We start from the raw sequence: 26,444 nt of genomic DNA on the forward strand, positions 1-26,444 counted from the left end.
ACCAAATAGCCACAGTCAGAACAGACTACGGAACAACAGACTGGTTCAAGATTGGGAAAGGAGCACGGCAGGACTGCATACTTTCACCCTACCTATTCAACTTGTATGCAGAACACATCATGCGACGTGCGGGGCTTGACGAATCCAAGGCTGGAGTTAAAATTGTTGGAAGAAACATTAACAACCTTAGGTATGCAGATGATACCACTCTGATGGCTGAAAGTGAGGAGGAGCTGAGGAGCCTTATCACCAAGGTGAAAGAAGAAAGTGCAAAAGCCGGGCTGCTGTTAAACATCAAGAAAACCAAGATCATGGCTACGCGACTGATTGACAACTGGCAAACAGAGGGAGAAAACGTGGAGGCAGTGACAGATCACTGCAGATGCAGACTGTAGCCAGGAAATCAGAAGAGGTTTACTTCTTGGGAGGAGAGTAATGGCCAACCTCGATAAAATAGTGAAAAGCAGAGACATCACATTGGCAACGAAGGTCTGCATAGTCAAAGCAATGGTATTCCCCATAGTAACCTATGGATGCGAGAGCTGGACCATAAGGAAGGCTGAGCGAAGGAAGATAGATGCTTTTGAACTTTTGCTGGGGGAAAATCCTGAGAGTGCCTTGGACAGCAAGAAGATCCAACCAGTCCACCTTCCAGGAAATAATGCCCAGTTGCTCACTGGAGGGAAGGATATTGGAGGCAAAGATGAAGTATTTTGGCCACATAATGAGAAGACAGGAAAGCTTGGAAAAGATCACGATGCTGGGGGAAATGGAAGGAAAAAGGAAGAGAGGCCGATCAAGGGCAAGATGGATGGACGGAGGTGAGGAGCAGGGTAAGAAGAGTGAGTATAGAATCACAGGCTTGGAACGGATCTAATGATAGTTTAGTCTATATTGCTTTCTTAGACTAGAAAACCTAGACAAAATTCTTTATTACACATCCTGTTCATTATAACCTCCATAACCCCATCTTCAATAGACTGGTGCTGTCAATAGGAGTACTCAAGTATGCAAGCAAGTTTTTACTCATTGAAGAAATAATTTAACTCAACTCATCTCATATTGTGTCTAATTCTGGGCACCACAACTGAAAGGAGATGTTGACAAGCTGGAAGGTGTCCCCAGGACGGTGACTAAAATTATCAAGGGTCTGGAGAACAAGCCCTACGAGAAACGGCTGAAAGAGCTGGGCATATTTAGCCTGCAAAAGAGAAGGCTAAGAGGAGACATGATAGCTATGTATAAATATATGAGGGGAAGTCATAGGAAGGAGGGAACAAGCTTGTTTTCTGCTGCCCTGGAGACTAGGACACAGAAAAATGGCTTTAAACTACAGAAAAGGAGATTCCACCTGAACTTCCTCACTGTGAGAGCTGTTCAGCAGTGGAACTCTCTGCCCTGGACTGTGGTGGAGGCTCCAAAGGAGGCTTTTAATAAGCAGAGGGCGGATGGCCATCTGTCGGGGGTGCTTTGAATGCAATTTCCTGCTTCTTGGCAGGGGATTGGACTGGATGGCCCATGAGATCTCTTCCAACTCTATGATTCTATGATTTTATGATTCTATGATCTGATTCAGTATGTGAATCAGATCACATGCCATTCCCTCTCCTGGTTACAAACATTCTCTGAACAAAAATGTAATTCCCATTCTCCAGAAGTGAGGCCTTGCCCAGGCATGAATATAGAGAAAATATCCCATTTACCTGTGCATTTCTGTTCATTCTTTTTCAGTTACTTTGGGGAGGGATTGAAATTATGGCCAATGAAACAATCAAGATTGAGGATGAGGAGCTGGCTTCTCTGCGTCCTGCAAAACGGTTGCTTCAGATACTTCAGCATGAGATTCCCAAAAACCCAGCTGGGATTGAGGAGCACCTGGACTATCTCTCCCAGACAGACACCCCTATAACCCCAGAAGAATTTGAGCAGCTCATCTTCACCATGGTCTACTGTGCTTACAAGGTTCGCTCCATCCAAGGCCTGGAGAAAAATCTTTGGATCAATCTTTTTTCCCAGTTGGTCACTGAAATCATTCATGAGCTCTGCAAACAATTCTGTCCTAAGGAATCTGTGGATTCTGTTGAGCTTCTGGCCTCCAGGCCTTGGCAGGAAATGCCTGTCTATATTAGTGCACTGAAAAAGTTCTATTGGTCTAGTCTAGCCATGGCCCATAGAAACCAAGGAGATTCTCATGTTTAAAGGGTGTTTGGGTCTTGCAGCTCTTGCTTATGCAAAATAACAGGCAAGAACATTTTTTTTAGGTTCATGAATTCCTTCAGCATTACCCAAGACCCTTCGTGATTTTATCTCCTTATTGTATGGTAGTGACCTCTGGGCCATTAAAAAAAATCTATATGACTAAATCACTCATGGTCTGAGACTCCTGTCTCTGAGGTCTTTATAGAAATGGTTCTCAATCTTTGGTCTTCTAGATAAGTTTCATTTTCATTTCCCAAGCCTCCAGTCAGTGTAGATAGTGTTCAGAGGCCCTGGAAGCTAAATCCAAAGCATCTGGAGGACCAAAGGTTGATTGCCATTGGTCTAGGGTCATACAGATCAGATGATATTTCCTCCTTCCCATTGGAAAATGCTGTGCTGTGGATTGGGGTGGGATTTCAGATGAAAATGGGATTACTTGTCCCTCCTCCATGACTGTTCTCAAAGAATGCAGAAAGAACATATTTACATGTAGTGAAAATTACAATGAAGCAAATTCATATTAGGAAGAGGTTGTGAAATGTAAGAATGATTCCCTGGTAGAACAGCTATCTACTTAACAGGATACTTTTAAGAAAATGATAGTCAGGCATCAGATTAAGAGTACTTGATGCATGCTGTCCATCATTTTCTGAGACTGTTCTTGCAAAATAGTCAGCTGTTCCAACAGTAAATAGTTCTTATAGTTTTCGGTATACAATGTCCTTTCTGGAGGGGGCTAGATTCAATGGTTCATATGGAACTCCTCCCATTGTTTACTTTCTTCTTGTAATTGCTTCTAGACCTCCATTGTTTTAGATAAAAATTGACTCTATTATATTTAACATCCAAGACATTTGAAAGAATAAGAATTTCTGTTCTGCTACCTACATTTTTAATCACTGAAGATCCCATAAACGTACCAACTTCCTCAGCTGCATCCAGGAGGTGATAAGTGAGCCATGGATATCTTTACTGAATGTCATATCAAATTCAGCTGATTTCTGAATGTATTGTGTCTGTGTGGGATTCACTGATATAGTCTATAAACAACCACATATTTTATTAGGTAGGACGTTGCTTATATTTAACCAGAAACCTATTAAAGATTTACAAACATGAAATATGAATGTGTGACTGTGTAGGCTTAACTAAGGAACATTTTTATCTGTGTTTTGCTTTTTTAACTAAAACCATTTCTGGTTGGTTGTATAGGAAACTGGATATTATCAAGTGCTTGTACCAGAATATTCATATTGCAATCAAGAAAGTGAAAAATTGGTCAGTAGAAAGCATGCCAATCAGTATAACATATAAACACTCAAACTACAGAAGAACTCAAGAGAAGTGAGTCCATTTCATTTGCTGCCATTGTTAAAATAATACTCAAGGGAAGCATCTAGGAATTCTCCAAGGTGGGACAGCTGACTTCAATAGTAGATGCAGCTTCAAATCCAGTTCAAATGTATTCCAGTCATCTGCTTTGGAGGCAAATAACCTCCCTGCTGAATACTGCCTCTGCAGTCACCCATATACACAGTGGCTGGAATTCTGTTGGTCAGATATATTTTCTTAACTTGGACTTGTGCATATTTGTCTTATTTTGGATGCAGCTATTCACTAGCCCCTTGCACAGCATTCAAAACTCTCCCCTGGCAGCTGAGAAAGGGGGCAGTGCTGTTACTGCTGTGACAAGACAGAAGGAGGAAAACGAGGCATTGAAGGTTACCAAGAAACAACCTATCTTGGCTGCAATTGTAGCTGAAGGGAAAGATAAATTAGTCCGTTTCTCCTTTCTGCTTGTAATGAAGACTGTAAACACATGCAGATACACAGAGACCATAAGGGCAGTGGTTCTCAACCTGTGAGTCCCCAGATGTTTTGGTCTTCAACTCCCAGAAATCCTAACAGCTGGTAAACTGGCTGGAATTTCTGGGAGTCACACGCCAAAATAGCTAGGGTTGTTGAGAACCACTGCCATAAGGTTTAACTGGCAGATCAATCCAGTAAACTACTCTGATGAATCAGTGTAGGGGGAATTTCAATTGCTGGACATTTAAGGCAAGAGCAAAAATCATGGGACCATCAAAAGTTGGTAGACTACTAACTTCCAGAATTCCTCACTCTTGTCTATACTAGCTAGTGCTGCTGAGAATGGCAGCAGTACTAACTAATGACATCTGAACAACCACAAAATGTCCATCCCTGATTTAAATATATAGTACATGTTAGTTTTTTTTAACTCTTGGAGGACTGATGTTTTACTGAAGTAAATAACTGAATACATTAAAGACAATATTTTTTAATTTTTTAAGACAATGAATGGTATGCAGTAGTTCCCTCTATTGGCTTGTATCTCCTTCATTGTATATTTGCTTGGCAATATGTAAATTTATTTAAATTAGTCAATACTTTGCAAAAATGCAGACAATAATTCAGTCACAACATTAACATCTCTAAAGGAAAGCATGCTACCTTTTAGTAGATTCCAAAATAAATAAATCACCACATGAAACATACCATCCAACCTACTACTTTTTGTCTCAAGCTTTATTGAGTTCATCGTTCAATCACATTTGTCCCTTTATCAATATGTCTGGTTTGCAGAAGCTGTGACCAATTTCTGAGTGACTTGCAGAGAGAGAGAGAGAGAGAGAGAAAGAGAGAGAGAGAGACAATACATTCTCCCAGCATGTCTATAACACTTTCTTATCACATCTCCTTTTACTGCCCCTATTTCTTCTACTCCCCAAACTACCTCATGCTTAATGTTTTAATCAAACAGCAACAATGAACAAAACACACATTACCCCGCAAAGGTCATTCTATGGATGAATGGGAGAAACGACGATGGCTCTGCAAGCAGGACACAAACGTGCAGCATAAGGAATGCACTGGACATAAAATAGCATGCTCTTGACACTGTCATGTAAAGGGTGGCATCTGTCCAGGATTTGCACCAGAGTCTGCTTCATCTTAACTTCTTTCGTGCTCTTTCTGTGTTGACATTTAGAGCCTTGATCCCGGAGACAGGATGACATCAGGCGGTGGTTTTGGCTTAGTCTCAGGATAGATAAGGAACCCTGTGAAGGTGATGTATTTTCCATGGTTGCTATAGGCACCGTAGCCATCATGCTGGTGACTGTAGAGCCAGACAGTATCTCCATACTGCAGGGGGAGCATAATGCTTTGACTTTGCATTTCTCGCCTTTTGGAGTGGTTGTCATCATAGATCATTGCTTGAACTTCATTGTGGTTCTTCATCAGTTTCACTGACATGGTCTTAAAAGGCATCTTTCCAATGGTGAAGGAAAAATAGTAGGCGCCTGGAATACGACATGTGAAGATGCCACTTGAGAAGTTGAAATCTTTCCCAATGTTCACAAACTCTGTGTCAAATGTGATCGGTTCATGCTGGGTTTGCTTCTCATCTGACCCCAGGAGGCTTTCAGAACGGGCAGCAGAAAATGCTGAGCGAGGATCCTGTGATCTGCTGGGTTGGTCAGAAAGCAGGTGCTTCTCTGAGATTTCATTATGGCTCATGGAAAGCTGCTGAATGACACGAGGGGGAGGCCCTGATGGTTCCCCTAATTCTTGTGAGACCACGGTGTTTTGAAAATAGCTTGAAGTGTCTGGATATATAAGGTACCCATTAAAAGTTGTATAGGGGCCGACATTACTGTAGAGGGCATACTTGGGATCCCCATGTAAACGCAGCCAGACTGTGTCGCCATAATCCAATTGCAACATAGCACTCTGGCTTGCCACTTTCCTCTCTTTGCGGTGATGTTCATCATACACAATCGCTTGGACCTCATTCTTGTTTCTCATCAGCATGACTGACAAATTTTTCTTGGGGTATTTCCCAACTGTGAAGGAGAAGTAGTAGGCTCCAGGTATACGGCATCGGAATAACCCAGCTTTGGGGTCAAAGTCACCACCAATATTCACATAGACCTTATCAAAGGTGATCACCATTTCAGTGCTTCCTTCCATGCTGCTGGTTCGAGCAACTGAGAAAGCAGAACGGAATTCGGTCCCAGAATCAACAGGGAAGCCATAGACCAGGGAGCAGGCTGCGTGGCACAGGAAGCCAAAGAAAAGCTGAGTTTTCAGTTGAGTCATCATATCTGGAAAAAAACCCAAAAAAACAGGGAAAGGTGTAGGAGGAGACATTTTAGTTGAGGTGTTATAAAACATGTTTCTAAATCAAGAAGGAGTTCAAAACTCCAGTTTCTTCTCCACAGTCTTAACAAGAAAAAACTATATAAACATGTTTTTGAAATCCAAACAACCACAAAAAGATTATGTGACTACTCATGGAAGTCTACCACAACAAGACCAGTTAGTATTAGTTCCAGATTTTACAAGAGTCAGGTCACAATTCTACACACTTACATGAGAATTAGCATTATTAGGACTAACTTAAGATAGTTTGCTAACAAACCGAAGCAGCCTCCCTTAACGTGTGTGTTCTTCCTCATTAATATCTTTTTCCTATCTTGATCACACTTGAATGTTGCTTGGCCATCTGCATCCTAGTTTTCATCTGGGGAATGTTGGAGGGTTGTATAACCTCTCACATTTCCCATATTCTGGTCTAAAGAGTCTAGTTTAGGTTTTCACACTTTTGGTATAGATTGAGTGGGGAATGGAAATTTGAAGAAGATATTTTTAATGAGACTCCCTCTCTGTATACGCTCAGCTCCCCTTCCTTGCCACAATTGCTGTTGGCTACTTACTCATTTCTCCTGCTGAGCAAAGCTGAACTATGTGAAAGCAAGGTGAAGGCAAGGTAAGCAGAAAAATGATGCTTTTCTTCTTCCTCCTCTCACTGTCTGGGCTCTTGCAGAGAGCAGATTAACAAGTAGCCTGAGCAAGCAGAGCAAGATGTGTCCTGGTTTTCACCTGTGAACTATGGAGGGTTATGCAATTTCCCCTCAATTCAGTTTTGGCTGCGCAGGATGGAACCAGGATGGAATAAGTGTTACAACGTGTGAATGTGTTGTGAGAAAACTTGGACTAGCATTATAACTGTCATCATTTGAAGCACAAGTTGGAGCATGACTAATATCTGGATGAGAAAGGCCATGGAGATTGCAGAAGTTTGATGTGACTAGCCACTTCGTATGTTTCTGCAGATAAGTTTGCATGGATGTTGTTTTTATACCACAGTTCTATTTATTGCTATTGCAGCCTAATTATTATTTCATTTATTTGTGTTATTTTCATTGTGTTTTTCTTTCACCTAAATATCCTGTTTCAATCTCTCTGCTTCCCCTCCCTTGCAGCTTTACAGCAATGTAGTCTGAAGTGTTCTCTCTCTAGATGTTGCTGATTTAAATTGCTGTATCCATCAAGGATAAAAAGTCTGGAAACTGTTTGAATTTAAGGATTGAATGCCATAAGGTCACAGCATGAAGGGCCTTGCTGTTGTCCTACTTCTTATGTTAGCAAGGCTGGAGACAAAATTATATACAGCCACTGTGATACTTTAAAAAAAGAAAGATAAACTGGTAGATTAAAGTGAAATTAGTTCACAGCCAATAGTGATGCCTTCCAAAAGTTAGAAAAACATACAATCAGGGCCTTTTCTTCTGCAACACCCATCCCTGCAGCGGTGCCAACATTGATGTCACTCAAACCATGACAAAAACCATGATGGCTTAGGTACCCGTACCCTCAATGTCCCCTCCCATTGGCCATTTTTCAGTTCAAACCATGGCACGACTTCTAGTCGTGCCAGAACTAGTTCGGCAATATGGCAAGCAGAGGGAGAATTAATTCCTTGTCTTTTCATGATTCCCAATCTTTGGATTAAATTCTACTGCCAATTGAAAAATAGAGCGAAATCCACTGAATCAACTGCTGGATAATAAATCTAATTTTTTTCGTGTCAGGAGTGACTTGAGAAACTGCAAGTTGCTTCCTGTGTGAGAGAATTGTCTGTCTGCAAGGATGTTGCCCAGGGGACACCTGGATGTTTTGATGTTTTACCATCCTTGTGGGGGGTTTCTCTCATGTCCCCGCATGGGGAGCTGGAGCTGACAGAAGGAGCTCATCCATGCTTTCCCCAGATTTGAACCGGCAACCTTCAGGTCAGCCAACCAACCTTCAGCTCAGCAGTCCTGCCGGCACAAAGGTTTAACTCACTGCGCCACTGGGAGCTCCAATAAATTTTGTTGAGTCAATGGAACTCCTCTAGTTGAGACCAGTGACTGGGTTTTAGGCACAAATGAATATACAGTAGTCTCTCACTTATCCAACACTCACTTATCCAATGTTCTGGATTATCTAACGCATTTTTGTAGTCAATGTTTTCAATACATCGTGATATTTTGGTGCTAAATTCGTAAATACAGTAATTACTACATAGCATTAATGCGTAATGAACTACCTTTTCTGTCAAATTTTTTTGTATAACATGTTTGGGTGCTTAATTTTTAAATCATAACCTATTTTGATGTTTAATAGGCTTTTTCTTAATCTCTCCTTATTATCCAACATATTCGCTTATCCAACATTCTGCCGGCCCGTTTATGTTGGATAAGTGAGATTCTACTGTATATGTAAGTTCTTCCAAACAATAAATTTGAAATCCCTGATCCAAAGCAGGCAATCTGTGATCAAAATAAGACTGTGCAGTACAGTGGAAAACCATGGCTGACCCACAAGAGGATATTAGACAGGATGGGAACTTAAAACATTCCCCTCCCTGCAAAGGCTTTCATATTTATTATTCCAATGGCAAGAGGCCAAAACATGAACGATTGGCAGTTTCAGTCTGAAAACTGGCTTGACACTCACTGTAGAGATGTGAAGCTCCTTTCACTGTCCTTTCTTTCCTGGGCTCATTAAAACATCACTCAGTCTGAGAGATGGACAGCTAGGGCCTCCTGTCTGCCCTGTTTGTCACGTCACAAATGGCCCGATGCCAGAGATGTCAGTCTATGCATTTAGAAGGCTGTTTTGTGAGAACCAAAAGCTTTCCACAATACAAGGCAGAAAGGTCTGATATTTGGAAGAGACTCTGAAAAGGATGGTTTTATGATTAATATATGGGAGTGGGGAAAACTCTGAACACTCTGAAGACCAAGTGGGAATTAGAAATTCTGCTCAATTAACTCAGGACCTCATCAGGCGGGGTGAATGCAGCATCCTAGGACACTTTCACCCCATCTTGAGGATGGAGCCCCCCTCCAGACATCACACACATAGGCCCAACCCCCAACTGGGGTGAAAGCATCACCAGGTGCTTTCCCCCCAATGGAGCTAGCACGGGGCCTCCCTGTGAGGGTGATGCTTTCTCCATGTGATTGTGAAAGCATCACCGAGAAGGAGCTGTGCATGGAGCGACAGATTTGTCCCGCTGCTCCTTCTTTCCTCCTGGATGCCCGACGAAGCAGGTGCTTTGCCTGGCCTTTATGATGAGGCTGTCAGTCTTGTCCTTCTCAGTAGGCTCAAGCAAAAATATGTTCCTGCAACCTTTAACAGCTTGTTTATTCTTCTTCATTAACATGTCCTGCCATTTTGACCACACTGATGTAGCTTGGCGATATGTGTCTTGATTTTTCCTCTGTGAAATGTTGTAGGGTATGCAGGGCTTGCATTGTACATCTGGGATCCAGATGTACAATTTGATGGCACTTCCACAAGGCCATAGATAAGGCATTTTGGCTTTTCCGCCTATTTTTGATGTAGCGCCCCTCCCAGTGATACCATATGCAGTAAGAGAGTGGGCATGTCTGAGGATCCAGAGACCAATCTTTCCCCATACTTAGAACCCCTTGTAGGCTATACCAGACCTCTGAGAAAATAGCTGGAGGTGGCTTTCACTTTTATAAAAAAAAAAACCATGGAGTTAGACCCTCCCTCTGGAAGTTAGAGAACACAGTCTACATCCGATTAGAAAACCTTGGCAGTGAAAAAATTCTTCTTTGCTATCATTACATCTCCAGAGTGCCATTCAATAGAGGTATCTCAAGTGATTGGGAGTTTTTATGTTCTACAGATGTTCTGCAGACTCAGCAACTTGAGTCCATCCATCTACAATGCATACTACATTCTAATAACTTCCTCCACCATTCATATAATTATCTGTTCACCTTGGATTTAGGCCAGTGTTTCTCAAACTGTGCTTTTCCAGGTGTTTTGGACTTCAGCTCCCAGAATCCCATCCATTTTACCAGCTGTTAGGAATTGTGGGAGCTGAAGTCTAAAACACATGGAGGAGCAGAGTTTGAGAAACACTGGTTTAGGCAATATCTTTCTTTTAGCATTTAATCTACATTTACTTTTGCTATAAACAGAATCTCTCACCTCATCATCATGCCCACAAATGCTGCATTTCACACATGCAACCTACTCACTCATAGTTATAGAAGTCTATTCCTAGGGATTAAATAAAGAGTAGGATAGAAATATTGTTCAATAAACAATAAATAAGATGTAGAAATCCCACTTTTGTTGTTGCTGTAGTGCGCTTTCAAGTCATTTCCAACTTATGACAACTGTAAAGCAAACCTATCATAAGGTTTTCTTGGCAAGGTTTGTTCAGAAGAGTTTTGCCATTGCCTGACAAACTGAGATTTACCCAAATTTATTAACACTTAATAAAGGAAGTTGTTTACTCTAGTGGGCTGGGGAGTCCACAGGATAACATGGATGCCAGTATAGAAGTAGGCATTTCCCTTCCTTTGTTAGCACCAGGGTCTGGAGCGTATTATGAATGGGGAAGGATCATGAGAATTGCAATCCAACAACATCCCCACACTTGTTTTAGTAGGTGTCTCCTCTGGATTGAAAAATGCTAGAGAAGAAGACCCTTGAGTCCAACAAAATAATGTTAAGAAAGTTAAAAGGAATCAGAAAATGGTTTTGCTTTTCAATCTATGATCAGAGGTATTTTTAAAGCAGAATGGTTCACTTGAGGCAAAACAGGATTAATTTACACATTACAAGTTGCTGTCCCTTTCCCAAGCCATCTGTTTCCCTCTGCAAACATGAACATCTGTCTCAGTCTTGTGAGTCCATAGTGCATTCTGATATTATGTCCACAAGATTGTCCACAAACTCAAGATAGCTGCAGCATCTTTGTTCCTGCTGAGGATGACAAAAAAGCTCTGTGTTGGCAGCACGTAGCTGGTAATGCTTCAAAGCATGCTTTTTTCCTTAGGACCAGGTTTAACATTTCTCTGGTCAAAGCCATGTGAAGGAGCTTGCAGACTCAAAGACCTCCCCAATGAATCACAGAATCATAGAGGTGGCAAAGACTACAAGGATCATCCAATCCAACCCCCTGCCATGCAGAAAAACACAATCAAAGCACTCCCAACAGATGGCCATCCAGCCTCTGTTTAAAAATCTTCAGAGGCAGATTCTGAGGTAGAATATTCCACCGTCAAAGAGATCTAACCATCAGGAAATTATTTTTAATTTCAGGTGTAATCTCTTTTCCTTCCTTTTGAACTCATTCCTCTAGGTCCTAGTCTCTAGAGCAGCAGAAAACAAACTTGCTCTTTTCTCAATATGACATCCTTTCAAATATTTAAACATGGCTATTGTACCCTCTTAACATTCACTTCTCCATGCTAAACACACCTAGCTACCTAAGTTGTTCCTCACAGCACTGAGCTTCCAAATTTTTGTCCATTTTGATTGCCTTTTTCTGGAAATGTTCCAGCTTGCCCAAAACTGGACACTGCATCCCAGGTTAGGTCTGACCAAAGCAAAATAGACTGGGACTATTATTTTCCTCTATCTAGACACTATATATGAATTGATGCTGCCTAGTATTGCATTGGTGGTTTTTTTTTTGCCACATCAACCTGTTGATTCATATCCAGCTTGTGGTTTACTAACTCCTGGATCCCTTTCACATGTACTGCTGACAAACCACGGTAAGTATCACCCTCATCTTTTACCAAGGCATTCCATTTTTTTCTGATTAAGTGCAATACCTTTTGTTTCTTTCTGTTGACATTCATTTTGTTAATTTTGGCTCAGCTCTCTAATCTGTTAAGGTCATTTTGAATTCTGATGTTTCTCCTCTGGGTTATTGACTCCCCAAACAATTTGATGTCATCTGCAAATTTCATAAGCATGCCCTCTTTTCCATCATCCAAGGCATTTATAATTATGACCCTGTGGTCCCTCGGGCAGCAGCTACTCTGTTACAGTTTCAGCATTAATTTATATACAGTAAGGACACTGTGGAAAGGTTAAATTAAGCAATTTTGCAGCAGTTCTGGGCAGAAATAGCCATTTTAGTTCCATTTTAAATCTTTATAAATAGCTAACAATTACTCTAATTTCCTCAAGTTCCACAGTGAAAACATTAGATAGCAGAATGGCTTCATCTTCTGTCTTAATCAATAGTGATTGTGTCAGAAATGGAGTGGAGCTCTTTATTATTTTTATCTTCTGCAAATGTTTAAACTGACTAAGAATGTGACTCATCATAATGCGATGAAATTAATGCGATGGAAGCCAAGGGTCAAAATATAAACAGCTCATATCTTTAGCCACTAGTTTCAGTCCCACTCTGAATTTAAGCATGTCACCGTTTTTCCAGCTGAGCGAAAAACAAATATCAACAGCCTCATGCTGGCTGGAGAAGATTTTTCTGACATCCCAGAAAATCAATACAGCAGATGAAGGGGTTTATGCTCACACTGATGTTCAGGGTATTAAAACTGTAGGAAGGGGACTCCAATGAAGGCCTGATATTACTGGAAAGCACACCGTTATTTTAAATTGGTTTTCAGGACAGTGCAGATGTTTCCACAAACACAAAACAATCATATATGTATTATATGTGGCTAATGTATTAGTTCTGGAAATGAAATAAGATGTGTGGCTGAACAGATTGGCATAAGTGCTTCCCAGCATGTTGTGAGCTGCATTAGAAAATCCTGGGATTTTCTTGTCGGCTGCACTGTAACACATCACTTTCTCCCTAATGTCTAAGGACAGCTGCAAGTGTCTCAATTATATGAATCATCAAAAGCTTGTGCAAGGAGCAGCCCGCCTTGTGGTTAGTGGAGATGTGATAAAGCTTTCCACTCCCACTCATTGGCCTTTGGTTTGTTCAGAGGTTGCGTGCCGCCTTCTCTCATCCACTGGATGGAGATAACTTGTCTCAGATGATGGCACAATTTATAATTTGTTTATACCACCTCAGGGAGAAAAAGTGTCTTAAAATGGTGAATCGGTTTTGAACCAAAGATTTCTTCACAACGGCATATTTCTCCTAGTTGTTTATTGAACTCTTGGAATATTAAATGGCAGAAAGATGTATTTTTCTCTGCTCTCCAGTGAGTACTATGAGACCATAAAGCTCCTCTAATACTCCCTTACCACATGGACTCTGTTGCAAGTGTAAGTGACGGGGTACTCTTTTTGAGGCCAGAAGGAATCTTTCTGAGCTCGAGATCAAACATAGAGGAATAAGTACTATTTTAGGGAGCATATGGATGGCTTCTTATAGGATTCGGGAATGAATGGCTCACCATTGGTATTTAGGTTCCAAATCTACCAATGTTAGGCAACATAATCAGTGATGAGAACCGATGAGCTGGAGTCTAATAACACTTGGAGCATCATTCTTCAACCCTGATTTGCAGTGTTCCATGTCCTCTGAGATGTCATAGATGAAAATCCGGACATATGTGACTAAGCAACATCAGACTGTGGTCAAGATAGCAAAATTATTGATGAGGAGGAATAGGTAAGTTATGAGAGACTACAGTAGTTTCCTTTTGCCTGATCCTACTGGGAAGGGCAAGATTCTGCCCCATGCTCTTTTTTTTCTCTTTCTCCTGCTGAGTTGAGCATAAACTACTATTTCACATTGAACTTAGTTTGTGCTTTGTCTCAGTGGAAGAAACCAAGGACAAAGGGGCAAAGTGGGAGGAGCTGAGAAAAATGGGACATTTGCAAAGCAGCTCAAAATGTGGGATGACAGGATTAATTGGGATTGTCCCAGTTGGGTCAGTAGGAGGGTATGGTGTTTCCCCAAGATTGATTGCAGAGCAGTGGCCATGTCAATCCATTGCAATAAAAGCAACAAAGGGTCTTATGGGATTTTGAAGATTAACACCTATATCATGGCATATGCTTTTGCAATCTACAGTTCACTTCAATGCACCCAAGGTGGAAAGGACCAGTACCATTATTATAATAGTAAATTCAGGCAATCCCTAGGTTACAAATAAGATAGGTTCTGTGGGTTTGTTCTTAAGCTGAATTTGTATGTAAGTTGGAACAGGCACATTTTAAAGTGTTTTATATATAAGAAAACTTTGGATAGCATAGGGCAGTGATTCTCAACCTTTCTAATGCCTCAGCCCCTTAATACAGTTCCTCATGTTGTAGTGACCCCCAACCATAAAATTGTTTTGGTTGCTACTTCATAACTGTCATTTTGCTACTGATATGCAGGGTGTATTTTCATTCACTGGACCAAATTTGGCACAAATTCCCAATACACCCAAATTTGAATGCTGGTGGGGTTGGGTGGGGGTTGATTTTGCCATTTGGGAGCTGTAGTTGCTGAGATTTATGGTTCACCTACAATCAAAGAGCGTTCTGAAATCCAATGATTGAATTGAACCAAACTTGGCATATAGAACTCCCATGACCAACAGAAAATACTGGAACGGTTTGGTGGGCATTGACCTTGAGTTTGGGAGTTGTAGTTCACCTAGATCCAGAGAGTGCTGTGGACACAAACAATGATGGATCTGGACCAAACTTGGCACAAATATGCAATATGCCCAAAATATGAACACTGGTGAAGTTTGGGGAAAACAGAATTTGGGAGTTGTAGTTACTGGGATTTACAGTTTACCTACAATCAAAAAGCCCCATGAACCTCACCAATGATAGAATTGGGCCACAGGACAGGCGGAGAGATCTTCAGCCTTCTCTGCCAAAAGGGTCACCTAAGACCATCAGAAATATGTTTTTTGATGGTCTTCGGCAACCCCTCTGAAGCTCCCTTGTGACCCCACCAGGGGTCCCAACCCCCAGGTTGAGAAACGCAGGCAGAGGGAATCATTAACATCCCTGTGGTGTTTGTTTTGCTGTTTGTGCAGCTGTTCAGAAGATTTCACCTCAGTTCCTGTCCCTGTGATAATGGGATTTTGAAAAAATTGGCTTGTTGTGGAAACAGTTAACTCCAGTTAACAATCATGTGAGATACGTGAACCACTATCATGTACCAGTTGTGGAAACAAGGACTGATGATAAAGCTTCAGTTGAGACACCTTTTCCCCATGATAACTCTTTCAGGATTGAATTTATCCTCCTAGTAATAGATTTCTCTCACTTCCTGTTGTCTCACCCCTGTTCTCAACTATGAAGATGTTTCTCAACTAAGTCAAATGTTTCTAACTTGGGGTCTGCCTGTAACGGGTCTGTAATTTTTTCCCACCTGACTATTTCTACAGAGAATTTGAGAAAGGCAAATTTCCATACAGTTTGTATGTTGAAACAATGCATAAATCACATGGGATTTCATTCTTAATATGCCACAGTTCAATGAGCAAATCCCTAGTGAGAAATCTTAAGTGCTGGTGTCTAATTCCTCATATTCAGTTTGTCTCATTCATTCATTTAGGACCAATTCCTTCCGGCAGTTGCTCTGTGAACTTCTAGTCCCAGAGAGACTGTCTTTATGTTAGAGATTTCCCCCAGTGTTTGGCTAGTGGAAGCAGTACACTTTTGTTCTTTTTGATATCCAATGATCTTTAACTTTTCCAAGAGCTTTCTTTTTTTGGTAATTGGAAAGGTGCTTTTACCTTGGGAAAGAATCTCCCTCGTGTGAATCTGAAAGCAAAACAAAACAGGTTTTGCACTCGGATAGCTTTCTCTGTGTCAAAGTCCTTCAGGATTCAAATCACATGAGGATTCAAAAGCACTGTGCTTCCCCTTGTCTTCTCTTCTGGATCCAAACACTTTTCATCTCATAAGGAAATTGTCCAGTTGGACACTAAAACGCTATGCAATTTAAAGCCCAGTTCTATGTTCCAGCATGAAGTACAGTAAGAATATAGAGTTGGGTCTGGATTTAGTCTTCTATGAACAGAAGGGTTCCCTCTATTCACCAAACATGATTAATCCCATGGTGTGGTGGTGGTGGTGATGGTGGGGCTGCCAGACTATGGAAAGTGTGGGTGACATTTGTCAATCCTCCCTCCCTGTAGGTCCCAATATCCTCTTTCCCTCACATATATACTATTATGGAATAGTGTTTAGAAGGGGCAAGGGGCTAGAGAGGAGAGGTGGGATTATTGATAGATAACTCTGATAGGAATGTCTGATAGGAATGTCTCCTGATAAAACAGTCTCTCCCTAGTAAGAGATTGTCAATTCAAGCAAGCCACTGGCTGGAACTTGGTTTCTATGACAGCCTAGCACAAAAACTTAAATTCAAAAATAACCTTCCATTTTCACATATTCCTCTTTTCTCCACGTTATTTCTCCCTCTTGTGCTAAACGGTTAAAATTTTCATTTTAAATTATTTTTGTCTGCAATAATCAAATTAATAATTTCTAAACAAATCTCTTTTATTATATTAAATCTATCATTGCCTCTATTAAACCACATTCATTGTTTATTGATTCGCATTTCTTTCAGTGAGTCTTTTCATTTAGCATTTCGTATTCAAATTTTGTCCAAAAGGACCTCAACACAATCCTATCAGTAATTGTCAGAGCTTGGAAATGTTAAATTTCTAGACTATAGGTCTCAAAATCCACTAGCTTGCATGGTCACCAGTTTCATTAGGAGCTGGGAATCTTATCTTTTTTTCTGTTACAAAACATGGCAAGTGTGCATTACTAAGCCAGGATTTTAATACACACAACAGAGATAACCTTTCTGATATCATCACTAAGGATTCTTCTTGTCAGAGTTTGCATATAATTTTGGGGTTTTATGCATGAGTGAGATAAGCTTTGATCCTCAGGCTTCTTTTATTATAAAAAATAACAGAATGAAAGATCTTTATAAGTACAAGTATCAAGATCAATCAGGCTTACCTGAGATTCAGCTTTGAGTCCTGCCAGACTCAATATCCCTTTAATTTCACAATTATTTGCCCAAATGCTAATATCCAGAATCCAGCTGTGTCTGGTGGTTTTCATTTAGTAGGATAACAAATCTACTCCAGGTTTCACTTCAAAGAGCCATCCAAGATGTTGCACCTATTTTTGGCACAAGGTTCAGCACCTTGAATAGTTATTTTAAAGCAGCCTCATCGTTACTACACCATTGCAACGAGAGCGACTGGTCTCACGAAACCCTCTTATAGTGCCAATGGGAATGTCAGAAGTAGAAGGGCTGACTACCCATGAAAGGTGCGACAACAAGCCTCCTGACTGCTGCTTTTCCTCCTCCTCCCTCGCCTTGAACAGAGCCGTTCCATGTGGTGGTTGTGGGGGCTGGGGGGTGGCGCCTTGGTGTCTTTGTTTTTAGGCCTGTTCCTGGGGTTATTTTGGGTGCTGATTCAAAAAATTGCATTGGATAGACCACATCAATTCTAGATTATTAAATATGGTTTTCTGTGGGTGAGCAGATGGTGAGTACTGGATGACATATGTTCTGTATCAGAAACTAGAACTGATGTGGTCTATCCAATGCAATTTTCTGAATCATTATTTTATGAGATTGCTAAAATGCAGTATGCACTCTTTACTCAAGTGGGCCACTGAATATTAAAAGTAAGGGAATAGGTCTATCAGTGGGTTCTTATTTATAAATTTTAAACATGATTCCATCCAAGAGTTGTTTTTGACCCTTGTATCACATGTGGAGCTTAATCTTTTATTCTTTCAATGTTGGAGAAGAAGCCACATTCCATATTTCAATGAACATTGAACACCTGCTGATGCCAACAAACTTGCAATTAAATTTTATCCTCCTGACACCTTCCTTCTGCTGCCCTCTTGGAAACACATAAAGTAAAAATTAATCACATACTACTTGATCAAAATAATTTCTCTTGGCAACTTACATGCCCTCCTCATCCCCTGCTGGTTAAACCCCCTGATGACTCCCTGAAACCTACAATGAATCTCATCAGCCTTATATATCCTTTGTCTACAATTCTCCATATCTCCTTTTCCAGCAAGAGAAAATCAAGATATCTCTTCATATAATTCACTGTTCTTTCTTTCTGCTGTCCAGAATGCTTTATTACTCTGTTCACTCCAGTTAACAAACATGTGAGTAAGTGAATCACTATCATTTATCAAAACAGTAAATTCATATCTGAGGAACTGATCTCCAGAAGATATTGAGTAAACTTATGGTATGGAGGTCACAGAGCTCCAACACCAAAGTCATATCTGAAAAATTCACTCGTCATCTTCCTAATGCTAACAAAACTGGCTTTCTAATGATCATTGGGATTACAACAGGATCTTATTAAAATCCAGGATACAAAATAGATAAAGGTATATAATTTGTGGGATGAGCCTCTAAATGTAAGAATGAATGAATGAAAGATAAAGCTTTGTCAGCTTTATGTTTGTGATGCCTTTGTAACAGCTCTCTCCCTTTGATTAGACAAACAAGCAAACAAGCAAGGGTAAGCAGTACACACATCTGAGGAACTGATCTCCAAAAGATACTAAGCCATAGATCTATTTATCATGCAACACTGATGCTCATATCTTTCATGCTCTACAGTTGAAACTCTTAGATTAGGCATGGGCAAACTTTGGCCCTCCAGGTGTTTTGGACTTCGACCCCCACAATTCTTAACAACCTCAGGCCCCTTCCTTTCCCCCCTCAGCGGCTTAAGCTTTAGCGGCTGAGGGGGAAAATGAAAGGGCCTGAGGCTGTTAGGAATTGTAGGAGTTGAAGTCCAAAACACTGAAGGGCCAAAGTTTGCCCATGCCTGCCTTAGATCCTACTTTAACTGGTCCTAGTTGTTATAGAATCCTGGGATTTGAAGTTTGATGAGGTACTAGAGTTGTTTGGATGATAATTCTAAATATGCTAACCCTAAACTGTAAATCCCAGGATCCATAGTATCAGGCTTGTAGCCAGGATTTTGTTTTGGGAGGGGCTGGGATTTTGGTTGGGGGGGGGGGGCGGGCTGAGTCTGAGCCGGAGAGGTTCTACCCTAGCAAACCTTTCGTATTGTTATCCCAATACCCCCATGCATATGGGATATATTGAGCATGGTGATCAGATCTTGATATGAATAAACATAACAGTTTAAATCATAAATGTAAGGCCTTCTCATGGACCACCCTGAGAATTTCAGGGGGGGGGGGGGGGCTGAAGCCCCTCAAGCCCCCCCCCCCCCCCCGGCTACATGCCTGCATAGTATGGAACTATGGCAATTATAGTGGGATTAAAGTGTCAAATTGTCTAGTTTTAGACACACGACTCCTACAATGGCTAAGTCCCAGCAAACCTTTCCCTCCTATGGTCCTTATCACCAATCTCTCTTACCCTTCTCAGATCTGATTTCAGGAAAACTGAGATAGATATTATATCATCGGACAAATGTCTGAGTCTGATGGGGGTTCTCACCACCCTGAAGGTGAAATAAACCTGCTCTCCTTGCTCCACTTTTCACAATCAGTTCCAGCCCCTTGATGAATCTCTTTGCTGCTTCGCTCTGTGATCATTTCCTGTCCCTGGCTGGGTTACTCCTACTGGGAGCCACAATCCTTTAATCAAACACAGCAAGAATTTTCTCTTTTGTTGTCAATCTTCCTAGAGTCCTTATTAGAAAGGGCAGGTTGGAGACAATAAAGGGCTAAGGAAGTATCTGAACTAAGAATCTTCTAACTAAGATTAGAAATAACATACAAAAAAGGACTGTGCAGAGTCATTGGTAAAAAAAAGTGTAGCCAAATGTAAAAAGGTTGGAAAACAGGAGCGGTCTTAAATGGCAATGCAAAAAGTTAAGGACTTCATCACATTGAAGCAGGGAAGTGTCTGGTAGAGTAGAGTTAGAGTAAGTAATATATTGTGGCTCTTTACTGGATTTTAGAGTTACAAGCCTAGCAAGTACCCATAATTTCCAGTTTAGTTCTAGTAAAAGCCCTTAAAAATATGGTCAGTGATGCCACTATCTCTGTTCTGGTAGTTTCTTCTCTCTGCTTTCCATGTGGAAGGGTGATTTACAAAAGACTTCTCTTTAAGCACACTGCCAGGAATAACACTGCAAGGAAAAGAAAACTAGATCCCATTTAGATTTCTCAGAAAGTATTACCTGGAGGTTTCAAATAGCATTTGAATTGATAGAACTCTGTTCTGGGTTCAGGCAAGACACAAAGCTGGAGGGAGGGGTTTTTAATTCATGTGATTTTGTTGGAAATTTACCCAACATTGTCCAGGCTGATTTCGTCATTTGAATGAAAAACTTGCTTTGAGTACTGGAACTTCTTAGCATTTGTTTCATATCAGAATCCATGAAAAATGGATTGAAACCAGCAATCCTCCTACCTCTAGCCAAAGTTTGCAGAATATTTCAAAGCTTGCACAAAAATGTCAACTTCAGTGTAAACATCACATTTGGTGAAATCCAGTTCATAAGTGTATATTTTAGAGCCAAACAAACAAACAAACAAACAAAAATTAAAAACAAGCCAAATCACAGAAATCCAAAAGCACACAAAGCTACCAACTTTGTTCTCTCAGTTACCAGTTCCTACTGTGCTACAAGCTGCCTTTCCATACTAATATTCCAGACTAACACGGCTATGGTCTTTGAACTGAAATCCAAAGAGTTTGTTCAGGAAGTATTAGAAGTAGTTGACATGTCAGTTCCAAAAGATGACTGCAGTCATTGTTGTAGTGATTCTGTGATAAATCATCTGGCTTTGTATAGCATAACAGACAAACAATTTTATAGTACTGAAAAGGCAGGCAAGTTTTGGCTGGAATCCCATATGAGAGATGTATATTGGTAACTATGGTTCTATGAATTCTAGCTTGATGCTCCAAATCCCCACCTACTGGGAAGCAACCTATGCTATTGACAGGGGTCTGTTCCTCTGAGTTTGTGAAACAGCTGGCAGATGTCCTCATCCCCTCACATAAGTGATTTCCAGTACAACAGGTAGAAGTAGGGCCCCTGTTGCAATCCTCCCTTGTGCAAGAAATTGCTCATACAAAAGGGGATGAGAGTGGGAACACCAGCCATTGTTTCCCAACTGACAGGGGAACAGATCCCTGTCAATCACCGCTACTGCTGCCCGATAAAAAGGGATTGACTTGCTGTTCTTAAACTATGTCAATTCATGTGACCACATGTTTATTTTTCATGTATCCACTCACAGTTTCCATTGTGTAAATGCAAAATTTAGTTCCCTAAACATTTCAGCTTTTATAAAAAAAAATGTAATACACCATACACATACATAGAAGTCCAGCCCACATGGTTATAGAGAAAAGCTTGGAAATGTGTGGGCAGAATCAGAAGAACGCTTAGGTCCTTTCAATAATATTATTTGAGACAAAGTAGAATATAAAGTATCAAACATTGTTACTGAAGCAAGCTGTTTTGCCACAAAAGGGCTACACATTATGATTTAATTCAATATTCTGTGTTTTCATTATCAGGAAGAGGGAGAAGTAGTTGTGAGATGTGCTGTCTCAAATGCCAGAACAACCTCTCTAACTTTATTTATTCACTTTGAAGGAGCAGCCCATGAGCAGAGCAAAGCAACAGGAGCAGAAAACCTTCCGCCACTTGGCCTAGGCAGCAAAATATTGTAGACTCTGTCTTCTTTGCTCAGCCATTGAAACCCACTGGGTGACCTTGATGAGACACACACTCTCAGCTCCAAAAACCCTATGGTCAACTTATGGTCACCATAAGTCCAAAATAACATGAAGGAACATTACATATATCTTAATTTGTTTGAATGTTCAAAGTTTAAAACTGTCATTAAATACGATAATAAAGTGAACAGACCTAAGAATGTGTTGTTGAAGGCTTTCATGACCAGAATTACTGGGTTGCTGTAAGTTTTCCGGGCTGTATAGCTATGTTCCAGAAGCATTCTCTTCTGACATTTCACCCACATTTGTGGCAGGCATCCTTAAAGGTTGTGAGGTCTGTTGGAAACTAGGCAAGTGGGGTTTATATATTTGTGGAATCATGTCCAGGGTTGGAGAAAGAACTCTTGTCTGAGGTAAGCGTGAATGTTTCAATTGGCCAGCTTGATTAGCATTGAATACCTTTGCAACTTCAAAGCCTGGCTTTGTTGGAATCCTTTGTTGGATTCCTAGTTTCCAACACACCTCACAAACGTTTGAGGATGCTTGCAATAGAAGTGGGCAAAACGCCAGGAGAAAATGCTTCTGGAACATGGCCATACAGTCCGGAAAAATCACAGCAACCCAAATCTAAGGATCACAGAGATGTATTGAAGTGGGAAGATTTATGATTGGCTGTTATTTTTTTTTCTTTATGGTATTGAAGGGCTATTAAGTCTTACAAATGAGTATTGTGATTCTGAAAAGATGATAAAAATGGATTTGTAGGTGCTTCACACTGAGATCCCACCAATGCCAGCACATCTTTGAGAACAAGATCACTGGTATATTATTGAACTGCTTGAACAGCAAGCAGGTCAAGACCTTTCTCTGCCACCAGGCATTTGGGGAGGAATGAGAGGCATGCTGCTGGGGAGGTTGTGGGTGGGATCTTGGGGGAGGCGGGACTGCTTGTTGTAAAATGCATTTTAAATTGTATTAATTATATTTTAACTGTATGTTAACCTAACACATAGAGTACTATTTATTTGTTTTAAATTGATCAAAGTGTGTAACACCTCCCAACAAAGGATTCCACCAGGCAGAAAACAGCCAGGCTTTGAAGCTGCAAGGCTATCCAATGCTAACCATACTTGCCTCAAACAGACAAGAGTTCTTTCTCTCACCCTGGACATTCCACAGATATATAAACCTCACTTACCTAGCTTCCAACAGACCTCACAGCCTCTGAGGATGCCTGCTGTAGATGTGGTCGAAACGTCAGGAGAGAATGCTTCTGAAACATAGCCATATAGCCCGGAAAACTCACAGCAACCCAATGATTCCGGCCAGGAAATCCTTTGACAACACAAAGTGTCTTTCCGGGGAGAAAGGCTGGGTATAATAATAAATATATTTTCCTGTTATTGATAGTCTCTGATACAGTAGGGGCAGAAATGCAGACAGCTGCCATCTGACTAAATGGGATGATCTCCTCAAAAGCAGAGCATGTTGAAAACTGTGTTACACACCAGCTCCCTGGAGAAGAAAAGCTGCGGGAAATTACAGTAGCACCAAAAATGAATAATTGAAGCAAAGCGCGTTCAAGATGTGCATCAACACAAGAGGCCAGAGTGCAGCCTTCTAACCAGCTGGCAGTGCAGAAACTCACAAAGAAAGTGCCCGATAGAGAAATTTCTCAGAAGAAGCTGACCCACTTTTTTAGGAGCTTTGAGGAGGGCCGGGGAAGAGGTCACTGCAAGGACTGTGGTACCAGAATAATGGATCTGGCCAGCAGCATCGCAACCAGAAAGCAAATGAGGGAGACAACAACAGCAGGAAAAACAACACAGAGCATATGAGAAGGATGTAACCTAGTTAAATAAATAAACAAACACAATATTCCCTTGGTTTCAACGTCCCCTGCCTTAGGGAATTGTTAATCGCTGGAAAATTGGTGCATAGCTTGGCTTTTCCTCAGCTTTCAACTTCATCAAACAGGACAGAAAAAAAGCTTTGCCTCCCCCACATGATCTTGCATTACAAATTGAGATTCTCCACTGCCTCACACCCTTCAGATATTTCTACTAGCTTATGATTTTCCATCATGCAAAATACACCCTTTCCACAATTTTCTTTCAGGGGACAAAAAAGCTGAAAGGTTCTGGGAGAGGGAATAAAAAGCAGGAATAGACAGACAACCTTCGTCCTTGCATTGCCTAGGATGGGTCAGAGCGGCAACACTCTGGGGACCCTGGCTGTATAAAATAGTGCTGTAATAGTGCTGTATAAAAGAGAGAATGCCGCATTTCCACGTCCCTCTTTTCGGCAACCATTCCTTCTCATTTTTTTTTTTGCCTTGAAGTAAGTGCTGGCAAGCGAATGATAGATGATAATGATGATGATGGAATATTTCCCTCTTCCTGTGTGCAATTGCCTGCCTCTCCATCCCACAATCCACATTCTACATGAGCCTGAAGTCCACAGGTTTCATCAAGAGTTATTGTTATTATTTCCCCTGTATTGTTGTCTGCCACTTTATTATTTATTTATATGTTATTTATTTATTATAAATAAATAATATATGTATTATAAATTATATATTTATTATAAATCTATAATTTATTAAAATTATAGATTTATATATTTATTATAAAATAAAAATATATTTATTATGAATTTCCTTTATTATTGTCTGCCACTCCATCCCACACCTCACATTCTATAAGGGTCTTAAGCCCACAGGTTTCATCAAGAATAATAATACTGTAATAATAATAGCAATAATAACGCATTCCCCTCTTCCTGGATGCTGTTGTCTCCCTCTCCAGCTCACAGCCCGCATTCTACACGAGTCTTAAGGTTTCATCATAATCATCATCAATAATAATAATAATAATAATAATAATATCATCATCATCATCATCATTATTTTCCTCTATCCCTGTTTGCTATTGCCCAACACCCCATCTTACAGCTTGCATTCTACATGGGTCTTAAGCCCATAGGTGTCATCATCATCATCATCATCAATAATAATATCATCATTATTACAGTATTATTATTATTATTTTCCTTTTTGCCTGTTTGCTATTGCCTAATACCCCATCTCAGAGCCCACATTTTACACGACTCTTAAGTCCATAAGTTACATCATCATCATCATCAACAACAACAATAATAACAATAATAATAATAATATCATTATCATTATTTTCCTCTTTGCCTGTTTGCTATTGTCTAACACCCCATCTCACAGCCTGCATTCTACATGGGTCTTAAGCCCATAGGTTTTATCATCATCATCATCAATAATAATAATAATAATAATAATATCATCATCATTACCATTACTATCTTCCTCTTACCCTATTTGCTATTGTCTAACACCTCATCTCACAGTTCACATTGTACGTGGATCTTAAGCCCATAGGTTTTATCATCATCATCATCATCATCATCATCATCATCATCATCATCACCATCAATAAGAATATAATAATAATTATTATCATTATTATTATTTTCCTCTTTCCTTGATTGCTATTTCCTAGCTCCCTATTTTACAGCTTGTATTCTACCCGGTTCTTAAGCCCATAGGTTTCATCATCATCAATAATAATAATAATAATAATAATAATAATATCATCATCATTTTCCCCTTTCCCTGTTTGCTATTGCCTAGCTCCCCATCTCACAGCCCGCATTCCACACGGGTCGAGCTTTCACCCGCCTAGAACAAAGCCCCATAAAGATCAATCACGCACCCGACTGGCAAACCTCCCTCCCTTTAGCACCCTATTGATGATAACCCCCCTCCCCCCATTTCATAATGGCCCCCTCCCCCTTTCCATAGCAATCACTCATCCCAGGAAGAGACCACCGAGGGGGCGGGGAGAGGAAGCAGGTAAAGGGGGAAATGAAGAGAAGCGGTGGAAGAAGCTACACCCCCGACCTGGGTCCTGGCCCCCCAGCCAAGCTGCCTTCCTTTTTCCTCCCACTCGCCCTCCTGATGCGGGGAAATGGAGCGCGGTTGCCGGGGTCCTCGGTCTACCTGCTGCTGCTGCTGCTGTAGGTATCGTTGGAGGAGGAGGAGGGAGGGAGAGGGGGAGCTCTTGCTCTGGCTGCCTCCGCCGCACTGACAGCTTTGGAGGAGGCTGAGTGGGCAAAGGGAGCGCGGAAGCTGGGGGACAAACCCCGCGGCCGAAGGAGGAGCCGGGAGCAAAGGAAAGGAAAGGAAAGGAAAGGAAAGGAAAGGAAAGGGGGGGGGTCTCTTTCCGCCCTTCTCCTCCCGAGCTGCCCCCTCCCTCCTTGTTATTGGTGGCTCCTGGGGCTCCTCCCGACAAAGCCCACCCTTTGCTCTCCCCTTCCTCCCCTGCGCCCTCGCCTCCACCTTCCACGCGGAAAGATTGACACTGAAAATGGGATTCCGAAGATTCAACAGGTGCAGCCGAGGCGGCTCTAGGGTCGGCGTCACCCAGTGTGTGTCCCCCGCCCATGGGCTTCCTCCTGGACCAGA

The 26,444-nt window shown here is 41.1% G+C and overlaps 1 protein-coding gene and 1 long non-coding RNA gene across 5 annotated transcripts in view; one reads left to right on the forward strand and one right to left on the reverse strand.

Moving 5' to 3' along the window:
- The window catches only part of fam180b (family with sequence similarity 180 member B), a 17,011-nt gene extending 12,135 nt beyond the window's left edge, over positions 1-4,876 (forward strand). The window contains exon 3 of the long non-coding RNA XR_505791.3: positions 1,732-4,876. This is a non-coding gene — a long non-coding RNA (family with sequence similarity 180 member B). The remainder of the gene's footprint in view (positions 1-1,731) is intronic.
- c1qtnf4 (C1q and TNF related 4) lies at positions 4,729-26,444 on the reverse strand. Of its 4 annotated transcripts, none has more exons than XM_062967999.1 (2): positions 26,319-26,444; positions 4,729-6,326 (listed from the first exon to the last, which is right to left on the reverse strand). In XM_062967999.1, exons 1-2 carry the CDS (start codon positions 26,422-26,424, stop codon positions 5,206-5,208), a joined length of 1,227 nt encoding a protein of 408 aa, XP_062824069.1. In that variant the 5' UTR covers positions 26,425-26,444; the 3' UTR covers positions 4,729-5,205. The 4 variants fall into 4 exon arrangements, with proteins under 4 accessions (XP_062824069.1, XP_003214658.1, XP_008103539.1 ...); XM_003214610.4 differs by lacking the exon at positions 26,319-26,444 and adding an exon at positions 25,980-26,170; XM_008105332.2 differs by lacking the exon at positions 26,319-26,444 and adding an exon at positions 25,881-26,170.

Source organism: Anolis carolinensis, chromosome 1 (assembly GCF_035594765.1).
Source record: "Anolis carolinensis isolate JA03-04 chromosome 1, rAnoCar3.1.pri, whole genome shotgun sequence".
Classification (NCBI taxonomy): Eukaryota; Metazoa; Chordata; class Lepidosauria; order Squamata; family Dactyloidae; genus Anolis; species Anolis carolinensis.

What these genes read in the sequence shown, in the direction of transcription:
- c1qtnf4 (XM_062967999.1), bottom strand. Translation starts at nt 26,424, where the DNA reads ATGGGCGGGGGACACACACTGGGTGACGCCGACCCTAGAGCCGCCTCG. An exon ending in TCAATCTTTCCGCGTGGAAG is followed by an intron (nt 6,327 to 26,318) that starts GTGGAGGCGAGG and finishes GTTTTTTTCCAG; the next exon opens with ATATGATGACTCAACTGAAA.